The 23002-nt window shown below is 53.0% G+C and overlaps 1 protein-coding gene across 1 annotated transcript in view; it reads left to right on the forward strand.

Moving 5' to 3' along the window:
- CCDC13 (coiled-coil domain containing 13) overlaps nt 1-17037 on the forward strand; it is a 38273-nt gene extending 21236 nt beyond the window's left edge. The window contains exons 10-15 of the mRNA XM_021678722.1: nt 1938-2077; nt 2587-2670; nt 4899-5021; nt 13196-13350; nt 16171-16285; nt 16836-17037. Coding sequence (XP_021534397.1) covers nt 1938-2077; nt 2587-2670; nt 4899-5021; nt 13196-13350; nt 16171-16285; nt 16836-17037 — 819 coding nt within the window. The remainder of the gene's footprint in view (nt 1-1937; nt 2078-2586; nt 2671-4898; nt 5022-13195; nt 13351-16170; nt 16286-16835) is intronic.
- Nucleotides 17038-23002: the final 5965 nt, after the last annotated feature.

Consider the following 23002-nt stretch of genomic DNA (forward strand, 5'->3'; position numbering starts at 1 on the left):
CTCCCCTGCTTCCATCTGGCTTCCCACGAATTCTCACATACCTTTCCTCTCTTTCCTGATTATCTCCCGTCTCTGCACAAAACCTGTCTGTGGCTCCCGGTCACCCTTGGCCTCACTCAATCCTCAAGGGTCCAGGCTCCTTCCAGCTCTGCCTCACTGTCCCCAGCCGTGGCCCTCATCCTAACGATCCAAGATGGCGGCTACAGTGCCAGGCTCCACGTTCACATTCCAGGCAGTGGGATGGCCCAAAGGAAGCTGCTCTCCAGCCAGCTTGCAGGGCCCCACGTGACGAGCTCTTGCTGCCACCCCGCCTGTATCTCCTCTTCACCCCTCCCTTTCCCCCACACTCTGGCCACATGGCCACCATTAAGCTCCTCACAGCCCTGCTTTCTCCCCACTGCAGCTGTGCACATGCCTGAAGCATGTGCCTTCCCTTTCCTCCCCCACCGCCACTGCCTGGCCAGGGGCCCCAGCTATGTTCCTTGCCCCTCCTGGGCACTCTCCTAACTCCCTGTGCATCCCCAAGACAAACTTTTGTCACCCTGGGTGATCGTTTTCCTGCCCCCCCCAAGTCCTCCTCTCCTCTTGAGGCGGCGTGTACCTTGGTGCCTCACGTCCTGGCACAGGACTGAGAGGCCAGTATAGATGCTCATAAATGCTCACCTAATGAGGGAGCCCCTGAAGAGCTGGACCTTGACAGATGCCTTAACCAGCACAGCCCGGGCTGCCGGGAGTCAGGCCCCGTGGGCTCTCTGTGGCTCCTTCCTGTGGTGCGGGTGCTCAGAGGGGAGGGGACTTGGAACTGGGACTCTGTCCCAGTGACAGAGAAGCCTCATAGCCAGGGTGACTGGTATCGCCTAAGGCATGTCACAGAGCAGCCCTGCCCTTTATTCCCAGGGATCCGGGGTCCCGTCAGAAGCATGGGAGCCCAGGAGCCCCTCAGCTCCAGCCTCAGGCTGGTGTTGGCTGGGGTTGGTGGTGTGTCTCCGAGCCGTCCATCCCCTGGGACCCCAGTGGCTGTGGTGGAAAATGCTGAAGTCCCCAAGGCTGAGGGGGAGCGCAGGGTTATGACAAAGGCCTGGGGACAGGGTGTGTGTGGCTGTGAGTGGGGACATTGCCTTGCAGTCCTTGTCCTGCTTGCCACTGGGAAGTGAAATCTGAAGGAGCACACGGGAACATTCCAGTATTTTCACCTCACCACTGTCCTGGCTCCAGGCACACAAAAGGGAAGCGCTTCTTACCTCGGAGATCATCAGCCGACTGGGGGTCAAGCATTACCCAGCAGACAGTTGAGGCATGCGTCTCAGGATGGGGGACATGCCAGGTTGTCTGGGGCTCACACCAACTGTCCACCCCTGGTGGCCTGACCCCCTGGTGGGGGTCCTCCGGGGCTCTTTCTTCAATCCGGCCTCTCCAGCTATCCGGAAGAAGGAGGTGTGAGGAGGGAAGGGGGCCCGGTAAGCCCAGCCTCCCCGCTAGACCGCTGGCCCTTGCTGAGGCCCTGGCAACCTCTATGGCTCCAGGTGTCTACTAAGTCCACGTGTCTCCAGCTGACAAAGGCAGCTGGCCTCAAGTCACACCTGGCATTCACCCTGCGTGGGGGTGGCTGCCCCGAGAGGTGGGTCCACTCAAAGACATCAGTCTCTGATCTGGCCCGAATCAAAGGCCATGCACTTCCCTTCGGGACCTGAATGTAGAACAGCTTCCTGGCCCAGTCACCACCTCGTGCATGTAGCTCCCTTTCTGAAGAGAGGCATTATTAGATGTCATTATCATGCAAGGAGTGCCTTCACCAAGCAGGCCTCGCTTTTCACTCCTGAAAAGAAGCCTCTTTCATGTCCCCTAAAAGCCCCGAACTCCAGCCAAGGCCCCCTCCTGCCTTCCCCAGGCCTCTGAGCCAAAGTGCTGAGAAGTGAACCCACGTCTGTTCCCTGCAGTATCTTCAGAATAAAGAAGTGGGCAAGGGGTCCAGTGGGACTGAGGTCAACCCCGCCTACACCAAGTTCCTGGAGGACCCTGGCCAGCCCAAGCCCCCAGCCTCAGCAGGCGATCACGTTGGCAGGCTTGGATCTTCTCGGTAAGAAAAAAAAGGGGATAGAGTGGTTGGAAAGTGAATATTAATTATTCAGAAGAAAGGCTGCCTCTGCTCAGAAGCCACGGGTGCAATTTTAAGATGACCGTGGCGTTGTCCTTCCCAAATGTGGGCGTCTCGTATTCCATTAGCCTTGCATCTGCATGGAGGAGCCAGTTAGGCCCAGATATTATTTCTGCAAGACATCTGGTTGGAGCTCCCTGTAATATCCTCTCTGAGCTGGCCTTGAAACGCACCTGTTTCTAGGATTCTCAAACAGCCCTGTCTTGGATTGCTCAAGGCTCTTATGTCTCCTGGTTCTGTCTCGTTTTGAGCCAGCAAGAGTTCTAGAAAGAAGGGCAGAAAATCTGCAGGACCGCCTGGCCAGGTTTGCTACGAGGGCCAGCACTGGCCACCTCCTCGGGCTCCCCAGATCCCTGCTGGCCCCTGCTCTCCTCCCAGGCCTGGCCCAGCCTGCCTTCCTGTGGTGATGTGCCCCTTCTGCCTTCACACAGCTCCGTGACCAGCCTGGGCCACACGCTGGTGGAATCTGCTCTCACGTGGCCTTCTCTGCCCAGTCCTCATGGGGCCTCACCCAGGTATGAACCCAGGACCTCAGGGCCCTCACAGTCCTTCCCACCCTGAATGCTCAGCCAGTACTGCCATCCCATTAAAAGGAGAGGAAACTGAGGCCAGGCCAAATCCAGGGACTCTTCCAAGTTTGCATAAGGACATAGAGGATCAGGGAGGCCCAGTGCCTTATCCAAGTTAATAGAGGAAGTGGCTACTGAACCAGAGTCTTGGCCTCTGGCTTGCAGTCTAATGTCCCTTCCTGCTACCACAGAGTTAACACAAGGAACCTTCCAGGGCCTAGAGCCCAGCTCCTTTCCTTGTCTTCTCTTCCCCATTGAGAATCAGTCTCTAGGGGGAGAATTTCATGTCGTATGGGTTCCCACTTTAAGTCACTGATATCCCCTCAGCTCTCTGGCCCCCTCTTTGTTGTTAGAATCAAGCCTAGGGCTTAAATGGGCCTTTTGTTCTTCCTGCCAGCTCACAGACAAATGGTGGCTTTGTCCTGTCTCTGAGCCCTGTCCGGAGCCCTGCCCACTGTCCACTGGAGCCATGCTCCTGCTGTCAGCCCCCATCCCCACCCCTCAGGCAGGTCAGCTCAGGTTCCAGGCCAGGCCTCTGAGTGGCCCGAGTCCGTGTTTGACTTGCTGTATGGCTCCAGGCATTGATCCTCTCTGGGATGCTGCTTCCTGAGGAGGGCCTAAGACACTTCTGGCCTGACATTTGGCAGCACAGGGACTGTGGGCCAAGGCCAGCCCTGCAGCTGCCTCACCCATCAGCCTGGGGTCACAAGGGCGTTTGGGGGAGAGTGGGCTGCTCCGAGCCACAAGGGAGCATGCCACACTTCCAAAAGTGGGAGGCCTCCTGGCGCCCCAGAGAGAATGGACAGGCTCTGTCTCTCTGAGGTTTGAGTCACAGTAGTGGGAGCAGGAAGAGGGCCACGATGGTCCTCAAGATCCCTTCCAGGCCCGTGGGTCTGTGACCTGTGCACTCCACAGGGAAGCAGGACCAGATGTACTCCTCAGCTGTCCAGACTGCTGGTTCCCAAGCTTCTGTCCCGCACACTATACAAGTACTTACTGAAGCCAACCACCCGTGGGCCCTGCCCCCACAGAGCATACCAGCCTCTTCCCTCAGTGATAGCACCGGCGGGAGCCACCCCAGAGACGGGCTCTGTGGGGCTGGCGGGGTGTCTGGGAGGGGAGAGCCCCTTTCTTCTGCGGCTCCCCCTCTTCTCCCTCCCCCCACCCAATGAGCAAATCGTGGAGGTGAGTTGACCAGAGCTTTGCCAGAGCACGCAGGCTCTGATTCAGCAGGTCTGGATCCGCAGCCACTGACTCAGAGACTATACTTTGAGCAGCAAGGCCTTAAAGTGTATTTAGGTGTCAGAACAGAGAGGGGTCTGCAGTCCTCACACCCATCTCAGCCAACCCCCTCCATGTTCAGAGGGAGGACCCAGGCCCAGACTCCAGACCAAGTTAGCCTCTGGTCTCACACGCCCCAGCCCAGCTCTCCGTGTGTCCTGTGATGCTAGGAAAGCAAACCCAGGGCCCCCAGGGTCTCAGGGGGAAAGGTGGGGGCAAAGCAGAGAGCAGCTTGGGACTCACACATGGGCTCTGGGGGGTTTGGTTGGGGGGCAGAGTTCCCCTTCTGTCTGGGCTCCAGCCAGCAGCTAAGGGGCTAGTAGGCAGGCCCAGTGATAAGGAGGAAAGCGGGGCCCGGCTAGATCGGCACTGAAGAAAACTGACCAAGTCACAAAGCCAAGTGTCCAGGAAGGTGGGCTGGGTGTGGGGCCAAGCCAGGAGATGAAGGAGGCTGGGGTAGGCTGACAGGGAGACAGAGGCTGGGCCCACGTAAAAATGGGCAAGGTGGCCAGGCCCTTGGCCCCCCAGGTACCCGGGGCACCCTAGGCCCTCAAGGGCCAAATTCCAGAGCAGCCAGCCCAATTCCAGGCCCCTACAGGGACTGGATGGACAGAGGTACTGACGCAGCTCTAGCCTGGGTGGGGTCTGGCTGTGCAGCCAGCTGAGTGAGGTCTGGAGACTTCAGCAGGCACAGGAATGGTGAGCTGAGAAGAAGACAGAGGAGGAGGACCAGCAGGGCTAGGAAGGACTGGGTTGGCTTCCTGCTCTGAGGCTGCCTCTGAGGCACCCTGAATGTTCTCCTAATCCTTCCCACCATCACAAGTAAGTGTATGTCTCCTGATAACCCCTCAATGACCTCTGACCCCTGACCTCTGCCCCACCCTGGTCCGCAGGTTCTCAGACTCCCCTGAACAGAAAGGCTGGCAGGCACAGGTGGCAGAGTTCAAGGCCCTCTGGCAGGCCGCTGAAGTGGAGCGTGACCGGCTTACCGAGTTTGTCACAGTCCTGCAGAAACGGTAACACATGGCACCCAGGGACATGCTCTCATGGGCCTGTGTGGGCTGGGGGTATGAGAGCCTGGCTCAAGGGCATTGTTCTTGGGCAGGGACCCGGTCTCGTCCATGACTGGGTCCACCTTCCTGGAGAGTTCGGCTTCCACCGTGTCGGTCTAGGGTATTTCCGGTCACCACTCAGGTGCTCACCTAGGTGTCCCACAGCCTTGGGGCCCTATTGTCACACTTGTGGTTTGCCCTGTCCTACAGATATTCAATGGGACTGTTGCATCCCTGCGGACATGAGGTGGGAGTCTCGGGGAGAGGCTCTCTGGAGTAGTTAAAGCAGTCACATCAGTCCACAAATAATTAAAATCTCTGATGAACACGGCACCTTCCTCAGGGCACTGGGGGAGTTGGTGGGAAGACAAAGGCTAGAAGGACATCAGAATTACAAAAGGCAAGAGAGTTGCTCAGAGATGGCAGCTGAGACTTCTTTGGGGAGGGGGAGGGAAGCATGTGGCCCAAGGCAGTGGGCCAGGAGGCATAGTTTTCTCCAAGGGGCTGTTGACAGACTTCCATTCAGATAAATCAGTGCTCCTCCCTCAAGTGGCCCTTTTGGCAAGAATTGCAGGTACTCAGGCCAACGCATGGCCCAACCATGTGACCTCCACACTGAAAAATATAAAGGACACCACTGAGTTCCTGCCCTACCGGGGCATGCAGCCAGGGCTCTTTGGTGACAGGCAGTAGAAACCAATCCTGGCTAAGTTAAGGGAAAAGCAGATTTTGGTAGGTGCTGGCCGACTTCAAGGGGTGGGGCAGGAGAGGAGCCCAAGGAAGTCTGGGCATCTTGGGGGCTGGACGCGGTAGCAGGAACCCTTGGCGGTCTCTCCTGGGGCGCTGGCCCAATGGCTTCCGCTTCCTGTGCCAGCACGTTCTGGGAGAGAAGGTCTAGCTGACCTGGGTTGCTCACAGGTCCATCCCTGGACATAGGCCAGGCACCTTGACTGGAAGTACCTGCAGGTGCTCATAGAATGGAGGAGGGGCAGCTTGCCAAAGGGAAAAACAAGAGTACCGTTACCAAAGAAGGAGTGAGGGGTGCTGGGAAGTGGTCAGCACCTAAGCAGTGAGAAGTGACCAGCTTTCAGTGTTTTTTCCCTTTTCATGTAATCCATGAAGAGGATATGAATTTCAGACATACTCGGAGATAAGAGAAAAGTAACATTAATTCTTTTTCTGCAACTAAAATGTAGTGGATAGTACAAGCCTCTAGTCTACCAAATGGAAGAAACATACTCCCATTTCCCTCGAGTGGCCCTGAGTTTTGGCCCTGAGTGAACCAAGGTGACTCCGTTATGCATTGCCGTGTAACAGACCATTCCACTCTTCGTGGCTTCAAACACAATGGTTTATTCTTTCTTGAGGTTCCGTGGGTTACCTCAGGGATTCGATTCCACAGAACGCCTGCATCACTCACATGGCCTGGTTCCTCTGGAAGCTCGGCAGAGGTGCCTGGGTTCTCCTTTACTGGCCTCTCTCTGCACGTGCTATTTCCTCTTCCAGGGCCTCCCCATGCAGAGCTGGAATTCGTGTGAGGCAAGCAAGGCACTCACTATGAGTCATGCGTGTGTGCTTTTCTCTTAGCTTGACATTTTTGGGTTCACTCTGCTGTTCTGTGTCATTTTAGGGTGCAGGGGAGCTAGCTCTCGGAGGCTGTCCCAGGCCCATTAGCTAAGACACACAGCCTTTTCTGCTCTGGGGCATTGCTGTCCCACAGTGCTCACACAAGGAAAGCATTCGGATGCCCCCAAACCTGTTGGGATTTCTCACCCCAAAGTAGAGACCTGCCCTTCTCAGAGGTCCCCAGTATCTACTCCCTTCTTTTTCTGGGGGGTCTGTTCCAGTCTCGCATCAGGGAGGCAGAGCTTGCCCCTCTCATACTCTGCCCTACCCCTTCCAGCGGCCTCAGGGCCCTGCAAGTCCCTGGTCCTGTGTCCTTATCCCAGTGAGACCACTGTGCTCTGCATGGGGTCCCCTCACCCCCTCACCTGGTGCAGTCAGACTAAAAACAACAGTAGAGCTCGTCCTTGTTTCCCTTCTCTCAAGGCCTGTGTCCAAGGATCTGTGCCTCTCGTCCTGTTATCCAGTGTCTGAGAACATTGCTGTTTCTTATTTCTTATATTTTATCCACTTTTCTAGTTGTTTACAATAGGAGGGGCTAGTTCACTTAGTCTTCCATGACAGAGGTCACTAAACATGTCTCTTTTTGAAAAGCATATAATTGGCTTTATTTTTATTTTTTATTTTTTTTAAAGATTTCATTCATTTATTTGAGAGAGAGAGAGAACTCATGCATGAGAGAAGGGGGAGGGGCAGAGGGGGAAGGAGAGAGAGAATCCCAAGCAGACTCCCCCTGAGCTTGGAGCCCGACCTGGGCTGGATGCAGGGCTCGATCCCACAACCCTGAGGTCATGACCTGAGCTGAAACCAAGTCAGACACTTAACTGACCAAGCCTTAACCGACCGAGCCACCCAGGCACCCCTTGGCTTTGTTTTGAAATTCAGTCTGAGACTTGGTGTTTGAGGAGGAGAGTTTAATCCATTTTTTGTAATATTTGGAAATATTTTGATCATCTCAATTAATATTTTCTATTTGCCATGATTTTTCTGCTCCTTTTTCTCTGTTGGCTAGGTCAGGTTTTATCTTTTCTATTGGCTAGGTCAGGTTTTATCTCCCTCTCTTACATGCAAGCTTGGAAGTTATATATTCTATCTCTATCCTTTTAGTGGTTACCTGTAACTTTTAACATAGAATTCAGCAAGTCTAAAGTCTGTAGATTTCTTTATTATCCCTTTGATAATAAAAATCTCATGACCCCGAGATCAAGAGTCACATGCTTCTCCAGCCAGGTGCCCCAATATATTTACAATGTTTAACTCTGATTCCCCTACTTGTGTCTTTCATGTTACTGGTTTCTAATATTTCTCTAATATTGCATTCTTCTTTCTAAACCCTCTGAAATTAACCCTCCAAATTCATCTTTTAAAAAATTAGTCAGTGTTCATTTACTTTGGCCAACATACTTAAAAATGTCTTCCCTCACTCTTGCTTCTTGCATTTCAATCTCCCTTCTGGGTTCAGCTTCCTTCTTAGTGAAGTGCATCCTTTAGTTCAGCGAGACCGTGTGGATGGTGTTTACTCTGGAATCTTTATTTTGCCTTTCTCTTGAAGGAGAATTTCATTTGGTGTAGAATTCTAGATGGTCAGGTACTTTCTCTAAGCACCGGGATGCTATGATAGCTCATTGTCTTTGAGCATCCATTGTCGCCAAAAAGAAACCTGCTATCAGTTTGGTTGTTGTTCCTTCATAGTTATGTCCTTTCTCTCTAGATGTTTTTTCAGATATTCCTTTTGTCTTTGGTATTTTGAAGTCTCACTGTGATGGGTCTAGGTACTTTATTTCATTGTATTTCTCCTACTTAGTAATTGATGTGCTTTTTCATTCCGAGGACTTCAATTTATATATTGCCAAGGACATCTCTCCATATGTTGCCTCTCCCCATTGTTTCTGTTCTTCCATCTGAAATGCCTAGTCAGCCCCTGTTAGACCTTCTTCTTTCCTCCGCAGCTCTCAAACCTTCGTGATATTTTGGGCTGATAACTGTGTGGTTTCTTCAAATCTTCAAATCTGCTCCCTAAATCTCTTCAGTTGCACTTCATCTGCCACGAAACCTATTTTAATAACTGTATTTTTTTCATTTCTAGCAGTTCTTTTTTGTGTAAAAAAGAAGTGTTCTTCATGAAGACTTCTTGCTTTTCTCCTTGTAATAATTTTAAACTTACTTCATCCCTTTAGAGTTGCTCTATCATCTTCATTAGTTAGGATCCTAAGTAATGTCTGTTGACTCCCCCTCACGGTGAATAATTTCTCTATGTGGTTTGTACTTCTGTGTTATTTCTGTGAGCTTGTCTTCAGTGTTGTTGACTTTTTGTCTTTTTTCTGTGGGAGTTCTCAGGTTATGAAAGTGTTCCTATGGAATGGTTCTGCTTTTGTCTCTGTGGAGCTTTGGGGGTTTCAGTGGTCTCTCATTGGTACTTTATGCTAATTTATTGGTTTAGGGTTTCCTGAGCACATGAGTGCTGGGCTTGTGTTTCAATTTTCTCATGATCAGTGCTTCCCCCCCTCCCACACTTAAGGCCTTGGTTGACTACAGGTTTCCTTACCACTTCCCTGGCTTACAGATGTCTCAGTCTTTTATTGCAAACAGGGCACTCTTGAGGCTTCCAGAATCATGCAGAGAGCTTCCTTGCAGCTTGCTGCTTAATAGGAGTCCAGGTTTACAGCTTCTGCCCTCACATTGGCATCGAAACTCCTGCTCTATGCGATTGAAGGTTTTATTAGTTTTTCTGTTTTATTAGTTTTTCTATTACAAACGTATACTTACTTATTGTGAAAAGCCTCCTTTTCCAACCTGCAGTTCCCCATTCCTCATAGAAAAGAACTGTCAGAACTTCTAAAATGTTTTCCTTGCACATCCAAAAATGCATCTGCAAATATATGTGTATACGTGCATATACATATGTGCACATATATGCACCTACATTTTTATTACAAGATGGACTCACACTAAACACATCTTTACATTTTTATGAGAGTATATCACTGTAAGTTTCTAAATGTGGAATCACTGGATCAAAGAATGTGTACATTTAAATGTTCACAAATAATGGTAAACTTCCCTTTTAACATGAATCCATTTGCATTCCCATTAATAATGTGAACTACCTACCATTTCCCCATGCCCTCACCTCCACAAAGTTTTATCAATGCATAACATGTTTGCCAAACTAATAAAGGAACACTATTATCTCAGTTGTTTTTATCTACTTTGCTATAACCAAAAGTGGGGATGAGTATATTTTTCACATGTTTATAGCCTTTTACATGTTCTTTTCTGTTAAATACCTATTCAAAGTGTTGCACATTTTTTAGGGAGTCATTTATATTTTTTCTTTACATCCATAAAGAGCTCTTTATGAATTATGTATAGAGTATTATATATGTAGTATAATATCATGTCTGTTTGTCTTTCATAAAGGTCTTGTATCATTTATATTAAATTAATACCTGGGTAGGGGGACCTCCTTATATGAGTATTCTTTATCAGTTTCCCCACACTTAGAGTCCTTACAAAAGCAAAATTTTTACATGAAAATATTCACTAATGACTTGCCTTACTTAATATTATTCACTTTACACTGCCATTGGGTCAGTTTGGTCAGACTCTTGAAATATGATAAAAATCAATTACAAAGTGAAAAGGCAAAGTCAAAAAAAATCTGGTCTGTCAGGAGGTTGAGGCACATGGTCTGAGAGAGCTGTTAGAGTCACCCCCAAAACCATGACAAACAAGCATTGAGCCGAATTAGCCCAGTTAATGATCGAAGAAGAAAAAAATCTGTGAGAATGAAGACTGGTCAAAAGAGAATAATCAGAATCCCAATGGGAAGTCTTGAGTAGAAAGTGAAGCTGTGGAGGCGCGGAGGAGCAGCTCCAGACCAGGCCACACTCCAGGTGAAGGAGTGAGAAGGAGTCGAGGAAAAGCCATAGGGCCTGCTGATAAATTGGAAGCTGAAAGCAGCAGGGAAGAGAGAGAAGGCAAGAATGCCGCCTGGGTATTTAGACCAGGCGTCTACATGGGTGGTGGTGACATTTATCAAGATGAGGAAGGCACATTTGGGAGGAGAAACCAAAAGTTTGGTTGTTCCTAAATTTTGTCAGAATTCATAAAGTGCTTTAGCATTGATATGGTGTTTGCCGTTAGTTTCTTATTTCCCCTAGCACAAACAGAATACACACCTCAACAAAATGCAAACATTGCTGAAATACACGACAGAAAAATGAAAGCCCCTCACCCCAGCTGACTAGTCAGTAGCTGCTGCACATCCCTGTTGTCAGCTCATTGGCTGAGTTTCATTAGCACTGGTATCTATTTGTTTTTAAATTTTTAATCTGTTATAAAATTTTTAATTAGGTCATATATTATGCATAATCTTCTGCTATTTAGTTCACTCAATAATATATCTCAGACATCCTCTTCAGGTCAGTCCAAATTCTTTTTATGGTTAAGGAGTGTTTTTATTGTGTTAATCCACTATGATGTATTTGTCCTTTATCTACATAAATGGCATCATATTGTATGCATTCTTGTGACATTTGTTTTTCTTCTCCAATCCCATGATTTGGAGATCTGTGTTTATACATGTAGCCCTACCTCATTCTTTCTCATTGCCAGAGCAGTGCTGTCCAGCAGAACTTTCTGTGATGAAGGAGGTGTTCTAGAGCTCTGCTGTCCAATGCAGTGGCCATTAGCCACATGTGGCTTGGATCACTTGAAATGTGGCTGGTGTGACTGAAGAACTGATTTTTAATTTTATTTCATTTTCATTAATTTCAACTGAAATAGCTACCTGTGGACATGAGGCCGGCAGCCACTGTGTTGAACCCTGTCATGTTCTATCACATTCCATGGTATTATATTTACCACTTACTCTGTATTTCTTCTATTGATGGACCTGTAGATTTTTTTTTTTTTTTGCTTTTGCAAATAAAGTTTCAAGGAACATGCTTGAACAAGTCATGTTAGTAGCTGTATAACTGTGTTAGTATACAGCTTTGTGTTAGTAATTGTATGCTGTTCAAAATTGTCACCATTCTGCTCCGTTTTGACTTTGCACCCAAGTGGAAGACCACTTCCTCCAACACTATAAATTTCCAGACCTCCACTCTGATTTGCCTGTGTGTATGCAACCCTTTGCTTAGGTTAAATTTCGGGGAGTCCTGGCCTTCTAGCTGAGCCTTTTGTATCACAGAAGTCTGGAAGGCCATACTTCCCCAGCTCTAGTGAGATTAAACAAATCCTTCCTGTGAAATGGCCGAATGGCAATGTCTTCAAGTCCCATGAATTCATGATGGGCATATAGAAAATAATAATAAGTAATAACAATAAATAATAATAAACAGAAAGCAATCACTAAATCCGAGAAAAGCAAAAAAAATAAATAAATAAGAAAGAAAATTTGATCATTACCATGCTCCATGTCTGGATAATTGTTCTAATGTAACTCCCTGTGGTAGACAGGATTTTGTCCCCCATGCCCTTTGCTCCCTGCTGTTGTGCCTGTGAATACTTTATGATATATGGCAAAAGGGGCTTTGCAGATGTAATTATAGTTATGGGCCCTAAAATAGGAAGATTATCCTGGATTACCAGGTGGGCCCAATTTAATCACTTGAGCTCTTAAAAGCAGAGAAATTTCTCCAGCTGGGGTCAGCCAGAGAAATGCTTCGAAGGAAGTCAGATAGATTCAAAGCATGCTAAGGGTGTCTGGTTGGCCTTGAAGATGGAGCGGGCCAAGTGGCCTCTAAAAGATGAAAATCACCCAGCCAGAGGCCAGCGGGAAACAGGGACCTCAGTCCTTCCATTGGGACTGAATTCTTTCAATAACCTGAGTGAGCCTGGAAGTGGATTCTCTCCCAGAACCTCCAGGTAAGAGCCCAGGTCAGCCAACACCTTGATTTTGGCTTTTGGAACCTGGAGCAGACAAACCAACGGAGCCTGCTGGGCTTCTGACTTCCAGAACTGTGAGATAATAAATATGTGTTGTTTTAAGCTGCTAAGTTTGTGCTAATTTGTTACAGCAGCAATAGAAAACTAATACACCCCCTACTATTAATTCAGCTGAAAAATGATATGTAACTACATTAGGAGGTGGAGGGGTGATTCTGTTTGGTAAGGGAAGAGGGTTAAACTAAAGCTACATTCTCGTGTTGCATGACAGGAAGTCGAAAGATTATATTTAAGCCTTAAAAAATAGCAGTATGGACATCTGTAGAAATACGGCAGTAAATATTCAAAGAAACAGCTAAAAGTGTTCTAAATGATTGCTTCTGGAGAGCCGGAAATGGGACTGGGGAGGCGTGTGAGTGGCTGGCAAACTTTCCATTTTAAGCCTTGGAGAGAACTATATGACTTTCAAACACATGTTCCTATGTCCCCGCAGTAAAAACAAAGAACAAGTCACACCACCACCAGTGTAAGATGCGCCTGCCTCTCTGAGAGCCAGAGCCGCTGGGGTGGGGGCTGCCCCTGCCTGCCCTGGGGTATGGCAGCCCCTCCTGTCTAATCATCAGGGTGGAGGAGAGCAACAGCAAGCTTCTGGAATCAGAGAAGAAGCTGCAGGAGGAGCGGCAACGCAGCGTGGTGCTGGAGCAGCATCTGGAGAAGATGCGCCTGGAGCCTGGGAGGACGTCAGTCAGTCAGAGAGCAGCCCCCAGGAGCAAAACAGGTAGGGGCTGGACCAGGGGCCCCAGTGGCAGGGGGGTGGACTTGCTGCTACTGGAGGAGCCTGTCAGCAGCACCACTTCAGTCCCTTCGAGAAGAATGTGGGAAGCAGAGGCCTCCATCGGGGTGGAGCTCTGCCTGCCCATGCTGCTGGGGGGTCCTCTTTCCTGGGCCTCCTAGTCAGAACCAGGAGCCCCAAAGGGCTTGCACGTGGCCCTGACCCAGACACCTGCAAACCCTTATATGAGGTGGCAGTGCCTCTGCTAAATAGCCTCAGTCACCACCCCCACCCCACCCTTAACCCTCTGTCCCGAGCTGACTTTGTGTAGAGTTGGTCCAGGGGTAAAGTTGGCCTGCTGAGGAGGCCAGGATGGCAGTGGCTGACCAGGAGAAGAATCCCTCTCTGCTTCTGGCAGCAGTTGAGCGGGGATGAAGTGGGTTCTCTGTAGTCTTGGGGACCGGGCTTCTCTGTCTTGTGTTCCACCGTGCTCAACATGCGGCCGCCATGGTCTAAGATGGCTGCTTTAGCTTCCTCACCAGCAGCAGGAAGGGTAGGAGGGGAGGCGACAACCTGCTCCTCACCTTTTAAGAGCATGATCCTAAGGTTGCTCTGTCACTTCTGCCTTCATCTCCTGAGCAGATCCTAGTCACATGACCACGCATAGCTGCAGACGGAGATCTTGCTGTCCTAAACTAAAAGATCTATTCTCTAACACAGTGATTCTTTTTTTAAAAAAGATTTTATTTATTTATTTGAGTGAGGGAGAGCACAAGAGCAGGATGAGGGACAGAGGGAGAGGGAGAAGCAGACTCCCCGCTGAGCCAGGAGCCCGATACGGGGCTCAATGTGGGACTCGATCCCGGGACTCCGGGATCATGACCTGAGCTGAAGGCAGATGCTTAACTGAATGAGCCACCCAGGCGTCCCCTAACACAGAGATTCTTCAGGTGTGGTCCCTGGACCAGCAGCATCAGCATCTTGTGTGGCTGGGGCCAGCTGGGGGCATGGGATGCCAGAGCCAGAAGCGAAGAAAGGAGGAATCTTTAGTATGGAGGGGCTAGGACCTGCCTCCCTCTGACGTCCCCATCCCAACCCCCTACAGGCTCTGGAGTGGAGGTGTTCCCCCTACTGCCCTGCCTCTCAACATCCCAGTATATCCCCCACCCCCTCCCCTAGTGAGGACACTCAGACCTTTGTCCCCAGCCCAGATGAGATCAGAACATTTCAGAAGGATGTGCCAGGAATGAGGCACAAAGCAGGAGTTGTGCCCTTTTCTCTTCTCCCACCAGCAGGGCCCAGACCTCAAGGGCCCTTCCAGTTGCTGCTGAGAATCCAGGCTGAGGAAGGTCCCTATAACTTAGCCCTGCTGGGCCCTCAAGAGTAGGTCCCCTAAGAATGTGGTGTCTCTAGGCCTTGGGCTTATGACCTGAGTAACCCAACCAGGGGGTGCTCGGCCATGGCGGGAAAAACCATTTTGGTTCCGCCTAGACAGCAAAGAGCTGCGGCCTGAGAAAAAGTGTGTCCATGTGGCCTTTGCCACCTGCTGGCCTATGATGTGGGCAGAGCACCACTGCTTCAGGGAGTGGAGCACCCCCATCTGTAGAATGAGGAGACCTGAGTCTGGAATTTGGTCCCTCCACGGCAGTTCTACTCCAGTGGGGAAGATGGGTAATTACCAAAAAACCAGTAAAAGACATGCTAAGTCAGATGGAGGCAGGTGCTGGGGCTCGCTGCCAAGGAGGAGATAGGAGGTGCTGAGAGAGCAGCTGGTTTCCAGGAGGCCAGGGAAGAGCCCCCTGAGGAGTTGACATCTGCACAGGGACAGTGGGAGGGGCAGGGAGTGAGGCATACCGATACTCGAGGGAGGAGCAAGTGCAAAGGCACTGCGGTGAGAGCTTGGTGGGAGGCTTGAAGGAACAGCAAGGAATAGCAAGTGAGGCTGGCCCATGGTGAGGGGAGGGGAGTATGAGGCAAGGTCAGAGAAGTGACAGAATACTAAGGAGGTGGTCCGATCACACAGAGCCTTGAGGTAAAAATGTGAATTCACCCAGGCCTCAGAGAGCTCTAGAGGCAAGAACTATTATCCTCATTTTACAGATGAGAAAACCAGCTCAGAGAGGTTGATGGTTTACCTGAGGCCACACAGCAGGGGGTGAAAGCCAAGTCTACTGATGCCAGGTGATTTTTCCCTGGGCCACACCATTCCCGAGAACCACACCACCTCTGAGGGCCTTTTCAGCACAGGTTTTCTGACGCTGGATTGCGCCCAAATTCCCACCAGTTGCCTTTGATTTCTTTTTCTGAGTGTTCTGTGGCCCCTGGCCCTGGCCCCCCTGGACTCCCTGTATGTATGTAGGGAGCTGCTGGTCAGGGTAAGCTTTGGAGGCAAGGGGGACTCAGTGGTATGAGGGCATCAGAGGCGGTTCTGATCTAGACTCATTGTGAATTGCGAAGATGGAGACAGTAAAGAGAGGAACCACCTTGGTACAAAGCAAGCACAATCAGGGCTGTAGCAGAGACTAAAGCGTGAGTCCAGGGGAATGCAGAGCCGGCATCCGGGAGGGAGGCAGCCCTTGTCCTGCATCTTAAAAAAAAAATTTTTTTTTTGATTGAAGTATAGTTGACACACAGTGTTAGTTTCCGGGGTACAACATAGTGGTTTGACAACTTGGTATGCTATGCCTTGTCTTCCATCTTGAAGGAAGTATAATGTTTCAGCAAGCGGAAAAGCAGGAACTAGGCAGTGGGGTGGAGAGGGGAGAAGGAGAGCACTGACACGGGGCCACGGCCTCATCACAGAAAGTGGCTGCTACCGCCCCACAGGTCTGCCCGCTTCCAGCACCAGGCACAACCCGAACAGGAGTGAAAGGAAGGACCCATCCCTCACCCAGCTCTCCAATGTGCCCATGGAATCACAGATGGAGGAGCTGACCACCAGGTGCTCTCCTGCCCCATCTTCCGGAGGGTGGCATTGTCTGCGCGGAGGTACTCTGATGGGCAGAAGCACCTTGTCCCTCCCAGTTTGACTTCTGTTTGCTCAGAGGGCTGCCTGCTGGGTCCTGGGGTCTAGGCCTGCAATTCAGCAGCTTGGCGCCAGAGGGCAGAGAGACCCAGCCGCATCTCCGATGGCCTCCGAGTTCTGAGAGTTGGACTAAGCCTGGGTTGCTGAAGCCACTTTTCTCACTCAGTTCAACTTTCAGGGTCAAAGGCAGTGATGTTCAAGGAAGGATGGAGGGACCCCTATAGATTAGTACTTATCCTTGAGGCAGCCAACATTTGGGGGTGCTACTGGGTGCCAGGCCCAGGGCTGTGGGTGGGCCCAGAGAGGAATCCCACATGGTATTCCCCCAGGGTCCGTGGGAGGAGGGGACGGGTCAGAGAGAACCCCGAGCCTCAAGAGCAGCCTCGCTGGCAGCCCCGTTCCCAGCACCCCTGTACACACGCATGCTCGCGTGGGCCGCACTGAGCCCTTTCTTCATGTGGCCCAGGCTGGCCATCCAGGTGGAGGAAAACGAGATGCTGAAGGCTGCCCTGGGCAGTGCCCTGCGTGGAAAGGAGGAGGATTTCCGAATGTACCACGAGACCCTGGGCCAGGTGAAAGGGGTCTTTCTGCAGGCCCTGCGGCAGCAGAAGGCAGACACTGCTAGGATGGTGGCCCGGTGTCAGCCTGGTGGGACGGGGCAGCCTTAGGCCCGGAGAGGACTGCTCCTGCTCCCAGAAGCCACCCTGGGCAACCAGCTCAGCCCCTTCTCCTGGAAGAGGTTCCCCAAGGGTGAGCAGAGCCAACACCTCAGACCAGGAAGGCAAAGGAGGAGCCTTGGCGGAGCCCCGGAGGCAACCCTGGACAGGCCGGGCAATGGCAGGGGAGGAGGCCCGGCGACCTGCTCAGCACCAGCGAGAGCTCTGGGACGATAAGCCGGCTGTGGACAGACAGATGCAGCCCCTGGGTCAGGTGCTCTCGCCCCACTTGGCCTCGGGCCTAGCTGGGAGGCCCTGCAGGCCCACAGGCCTCCATCGACCCAGGATGAGCCTCCCGCAGCCCCACCCACCTGCCTCACCAGGGCATTACCCCCACCTTCCCCCAGCTCCCCCCTCCACGGCTCCCTCTGTGGCCACACCCCAACTTTCGCAGACTTGGGGGCACGTGCTCCCAGCCACTTTGTCAAGCCCTCTCTTCAGGGCTTTTCCTTAGCCGCAGACGCTTGGACTTGTAATAATATTATTTTCACGATCGCCACAGGTCCCAGTGAGTGAGCATCTACCATGGAAACCTGACCCCGCCTAGTCCTCTAGTAACCCAGGGATTTGGCACCCTCTTTTGCAGATGAAGAAACTGAGGCTTATGGAAAGAAGCTGGGCTAACATTTAACCCTGGGCCGCCTGACTGCAAAAGCAGGGTCCTCTCAGTTGAGCGATTCGCCAGGGTGGGGGTGCCTACCCCCAACCAGCTGCTCCGGGAGTCCCCTCCATTTGGTTCCACAAGGCTGCAGCTAGTGGGTGCCTGTTTGGGGTGGGGGGCTGGGCAGGAGCTTTGGGCAGGAGGGTCTGAGGCAGTGAGTCCGGGCCGAGGCGTGGTGCTCTCCCTCACGGCCGCAGAGGGGTGAGCCCCCCACGTCCCTCTGTAACTGTCACAGCGTCACCCCCACCTCCCCGCACTCACAGCTCTGGGAAAGGGGGGCCCTAAGGAAAGTCACCCACAGCCACACATACCGACCAGACCCCCCAGGCCCCCCCAAAGCCGCAGGTGCACAGAAATACCTAGACTCGGGAGCACGCAGCTGTACGGGGCATACACGCACCCCCAGACAGGGCCGGCTGCGCACTCACAGGCCCTCCACACAGGCATGTGCTCACACTCCCACCCACGCAGACCGGTCACTAGCAGAGTGACTCGCAGGTGCGGGCGCGCGTGCCGTGTGGAGACCTTCTGGAGGGAAGCCACCTGGGGCTCCTGGGACCTGTCTGCTCGGGCCCTGCCTCAGGGGTGGGGGCTGTGGAGGTACTCTGCGCTGGCCCCCCGCAGCCAGGACGCCCCTGACCCTCCCTGGAGTGACACAGGTCTAGAGGTCCCTTGGCGAGGTGTAGTGAAGGCCATCAGGACGAAGCAGCGATGCTGAGAGGGTCCTAAGGGTCCCGGGAAGGGAAGAGTTTTTCTCTGATTCCTTGTGAAAGGAGCTGGCCAGAGGGACTGAGAGGCCCCGTGCTGGGAGGGGACAGCGTGTGACGGTGAGGAGTGGGCCCCACGCAGAGTCGTGGCACCAGACCGAGTAGTCCGTACCTTTCCCTGTAGGCGTGGGGGAGCCCCACAGGGGAGCTGAGTGTGCGCGGGGACAGGCTCCAGCCCTCATGGAGTCCCTGGGAGGGATAAGCAGGCAGAGGACCAGCTATCCTTCCTCAGGGATGGGCAGAGAGGCAGGGATCTCCTCAGGGAAGTGCAGGGTGGCATAACCCACACCCCAACCACTCGAGGGTGGTTTGGCTGCCTTCCTGGCTCAGGGCTGTGTCTGAGAGAGGAAAGGGCCTCAAGTCACAAGGTCTGAATAGGTGGGGGTGCCAGGGGCACATCTCTTTCCCCATTCATCAGCTGTGTGGCCTTGGGCGAGTTGCTTAACCTCCCTGAGCCTCCATGTCCTCATCTGTAACATGGGGACAAGAATAGAAACCTCCTTCAGGGGCGGCTGTTATATGTGTCAGAGAATAGCTCAAAGACATTTAGCTCATTATGAGGTTGCCTTTTACTTCTGTACAAGGGGCATGTATCAATAGATTGGTTTCATTCCACAAAGATAAAACAGGATTTACACGAGAGAGAGTGGGCAGTCAGGCATAGTAAATCTTGTTTGCTCATTTGGGGGTCAGCTGATTAACTGGCATCTTGCAGAGGTCAACTGGGCGCTCAATCCTTGCTTAGGCCAACTGTGGGCATAAAGACAACTGTCTCAACTTACAGATTCTATGAGCAGCCTTGAGAGCTTTGCTGTGGAGCTGCATGCCAGGGGTCCCTGTCACGTCTGCGGGCACCTGCCATCAGCGCCCCAGCTTAGTGAGACCAAGGCTGCTCCATCCCCCATCAGCATCCCTCTGCGGGAGTCACTGTGTGAAAAAGTATCAAGTGCTAGAGCAGCGCTGGCCCACAGGAAGCACTCAATAAATGTTAGCCCTCAGCATTAGCCCTGTTAGCTCAGCGAGCACCTTGTGGAGCAGCCCCCCTGGCCCCAGGCACAATGGGGTCGGGTGCGTTCTAGGAAGGCCCCTGCCAGCTGGGCATACAGATAAGTCTGCCACCATACAGGCCACCATCCGCTCAGCCGGCCAGCCGTCGGGCAGGGAATGTCACCGGCATTCCAGGCTCTTTGGGCCTGTGAGGGGCCGGGACGTGAATCTGACTTGCTCTTTTCAGGGAGCTCCTGGTCAGGTCAGAGAGGCCTGGGCAGTAGGGCCATGATGGAGCAGGAGGGTATGGGATGCAGAGACAGAATGCAGCCCCTCCTTGCCTCTCAGCTTCTGTGCTGAGGCTTCCAGGCTCATCGCCCAGATCTGGATGGGAGGGAGCTGTTCATATTTCCCTGAGGGGTGGGGGATGGCTGGTGGAGCCGGGGAGCAGAACTTTTTAAGGAAGGAAGGGGTTGTCAAAGGGGCCAAGGACTGGGGCCCTGAGGATCTAATGCAAGTGGGCCAGGCGAGGAGGGGGGCAGCCTGGTCTGTCCAGCTTAGTGCCCGTGGCCCCTCCTGAGCAGCACCACCTGTCCCTGGGACCCTGAGGAGGAACTCCCCAGCCCTCAGGCAGGTGGGCGGCCGGTGGGCTGGACTTGCCTTTCACAGATGAGAACACTGAGGTCCCTGCCCAGAGCCAAAGCGGTAGGAGGAGGACAGAGGTGCTTGGAGAGCGGAGGGGCAAGGACAAGTTAAAAGGCTGGGCCGGGGAGAGGCCTCACGTGAGGGCTCTCCCTGGCTGCACCCCCGGCAGGTGCCGCAGGCCTGGGTGCTCAGGTTCCCACACTGACAGGTGAGACCTGACAGAGCTGTGGGTGTGGCTTGGACACCATCCCCACGAAGGCCTCTCGGGCACCACCGCTGAGCTGGACAAGGTCACAGCCTGGTTCAGGCTGATTCGAGCCCCAAATACGTTCCGTTGCCACGGGGCCCCTCCCTGCTTTCAGGAGCTCAGGGCAGGATGGCCTGCAGCGGGGGTCCTCCTCTGAGCCCCCATATGCAGTGGCCTCGCCTCTCCCTCTCCACCGCCAGTGAGCCCACGGCCACCCCAGCCCCTCTCCACAGGCACTGCCTACAGCCCCTGAGCCTTGCATATACCCACGAACACAGTACACACATCACGTATATACACACACGTGCACACACAGTGCATGCAGCAATACACATACACAACAAGCACATGCCATAAACAACATACAACGCAAAACACACACCCTACATACAACTGACACAAAACACAGTTACAGACACACGGGATACTATGTGTTTTTACTTTGAGCAACAACACACCAAGAAATGAGAAAGGATGCTGAGACTTGAGAGAATTGACCCCCTGCCCATAGCATCTCTCCCAATAGCCCTGGCGGCCTTCGGGAAGCTGACCCCAGGCCCTTGTGCTGGTCTAAGCTCCATCAGCTTCCTGCTCTTGTTTTGTGGGCTGGTCATACCAGGCACCCTCCCTTGCCACCACCCTCATACAGGGTGGAGCTGGCTTTGGACTGTCCAGCGCCAGGTCCAGGAGGCCTCCCTAGCCCTCTATCGAGCCTGCCATCCCCAAATGCCAGGCTCCCTGCAGACCCCGCTGCGTGGGGTCACCCGGTGCACAGCTCCTGCTATGTGAGCCTTGCCTCTCTGGGCTTCTGGAGCGAGGCATCTGTGGCTCTCTTTATGGGCAATTCAGTGAGCCACGCCCTTCATGGAGTGAGTCATGGAATCCCCCCAAAAGCCCAATAAGGTCAGAGCAGGCCCATTTGCAAATGAGGATCTGAGGCTCCGAGAAGCGGATCCACCCCCCATCTGCTTCTCTGAGCCATTCTCTTTGAGCCTCATGGGGGCACCAACTCAGTGGCCGGCCCAGGCTGGTCTCAGCCCGCACCCAGGGTGGATTGGATGTGTGGGGTTCTTGCCCCTGCAGGGTGATCAGCTCCAGAAGCTTACGGGGCTGACCTCCTGTGCGTCAGTATCCTTTTCTATCAACTGGGGAAAATGGTAACACCTTCCCTAGGGGCTGTGGTGACATTAAAGAGTCCATGTAAAGCCTTAAAACTGTGCCCGGCTACTGTCATTAGCTTACTACCCTTCTAACAACCATTGACTCTACCTTAGGACTCTGCTCAGGTGTACCCCCACCCCCACCCCTGTCCAGCAAGCGCTCCCTAACCCCTGCAGTCTGGCTCAGGCATCCATCCCGGATGCTGGCCAACTCTGGTGCCCACGATCCCAACGGCAGCCCTCACCCAGCCCCTATAGTGTGCAGTGATCGTGTATACTTCTCGGGGCCGGGCACCAGTGATGAAGGTCTCCGTGTCGTTCTGTGTGGCATGTATGCTGGGGTCTCCTTGCTTCTTCCTCTGGGCCAGTGTGTCTGCTTGGGAGGCAGCTCATTGCCTAAGGGCATCGTGGGAGGGTAGGAGACTCTCCCTCCCCTTCTCAGACCTTGGTCAGGCTCTGGATGTTCCCCTGCTAGAGGATGGGGGAGGGACACAGGGCACAGCCCCCTCCTTCCCCATCCTCCGCTGAGCCCGTGGCTGGAGTCAAGGGATCAGCAGGAGCTCCAGGACCTGTCCTGTGACTTGTTACAGTCACAGAGCTCCTTCAACCCCCCCAGACTCCGGATCCTGCTCACTGCCTATGCATGAACTGGCCCCGACAGAGATGGCAGCTCCCCTAGATGCTGAGGTCCTCCTCCTAAAGGGAGACTGTCAGATGTTCCTGTCCTCTTGGCAGGTTCTTTAGGATACCCTTCCCCACTGGGAAGGCTGGGCTGAGGCCTTGGCTGCCCCTTGCACGAGTGACGGCCGTGTCCCCGTCCCCAGAGGGCTCCCGGTTGGTTAGGGACACTCAAGAGATGCCAGCCACTTCAGGAGCCTAGTTAAGCCTTGCCCAGTGACCCTGCTGGCACCCCTCCACCTGGGCAACTGCCTAGGGGACGGGGCTGGGGTATGGGACCCCCTCTGCCACATGTCAATCCTACTAGTCAAGCCAGTCCTCCCCCAGGCACTAATGCCTGGCCAGCTATAGGCCTCTTGGCATAATGAAATGAACCCGGGCAGGGGACTAGATGGATCTGCCCTGGGACAGCCCTTGGGAGTTCACATGTGAAGGTGCGGGCTAGAGTATGGAGCTGAGCATGAAGTGTGCATGTGTGTGCATGCAGTGGGGGCAGGGCTCACAGGAGGTCAGTGAGGGCTGCCTGGAAGGCTTCCTGGAAGAGGGGAGTCCTGGCCAGCAGTGAGAGGGAGGCACAGGCTCTACAGACCAAGAGAGGCAAGCTGAAGTGAGGCCCAGGTGGTCCCTGTTGGAGCCTATACCACTGGCCACCCCTTCCCCCACCCCTGCCCCCCCTCCCCCACAGTCCTCCCTGCGGCTCCCTGTGGCCAGCAGCTCTGCAGCGCTCGGCTCTGCTCCACTCTGCTCAGCTCCGCTCCGCTCCAGGAAGGCC

Source organism: Neomonachus schauinslandi, chromosome 1, assembly GCF_002201575.2.
Source record: "Neomonachus schauinslandi chromosome 1, ASM220157v2, whole genome shotgun sequence".
In the NCBI taxonomy this organism is placed as follows: Eukaryota; Metazoa; Chordata; class Mammalia; order Carnivora; family Phocidae; genus Neomonachus; species Neomonachus schauinslandi.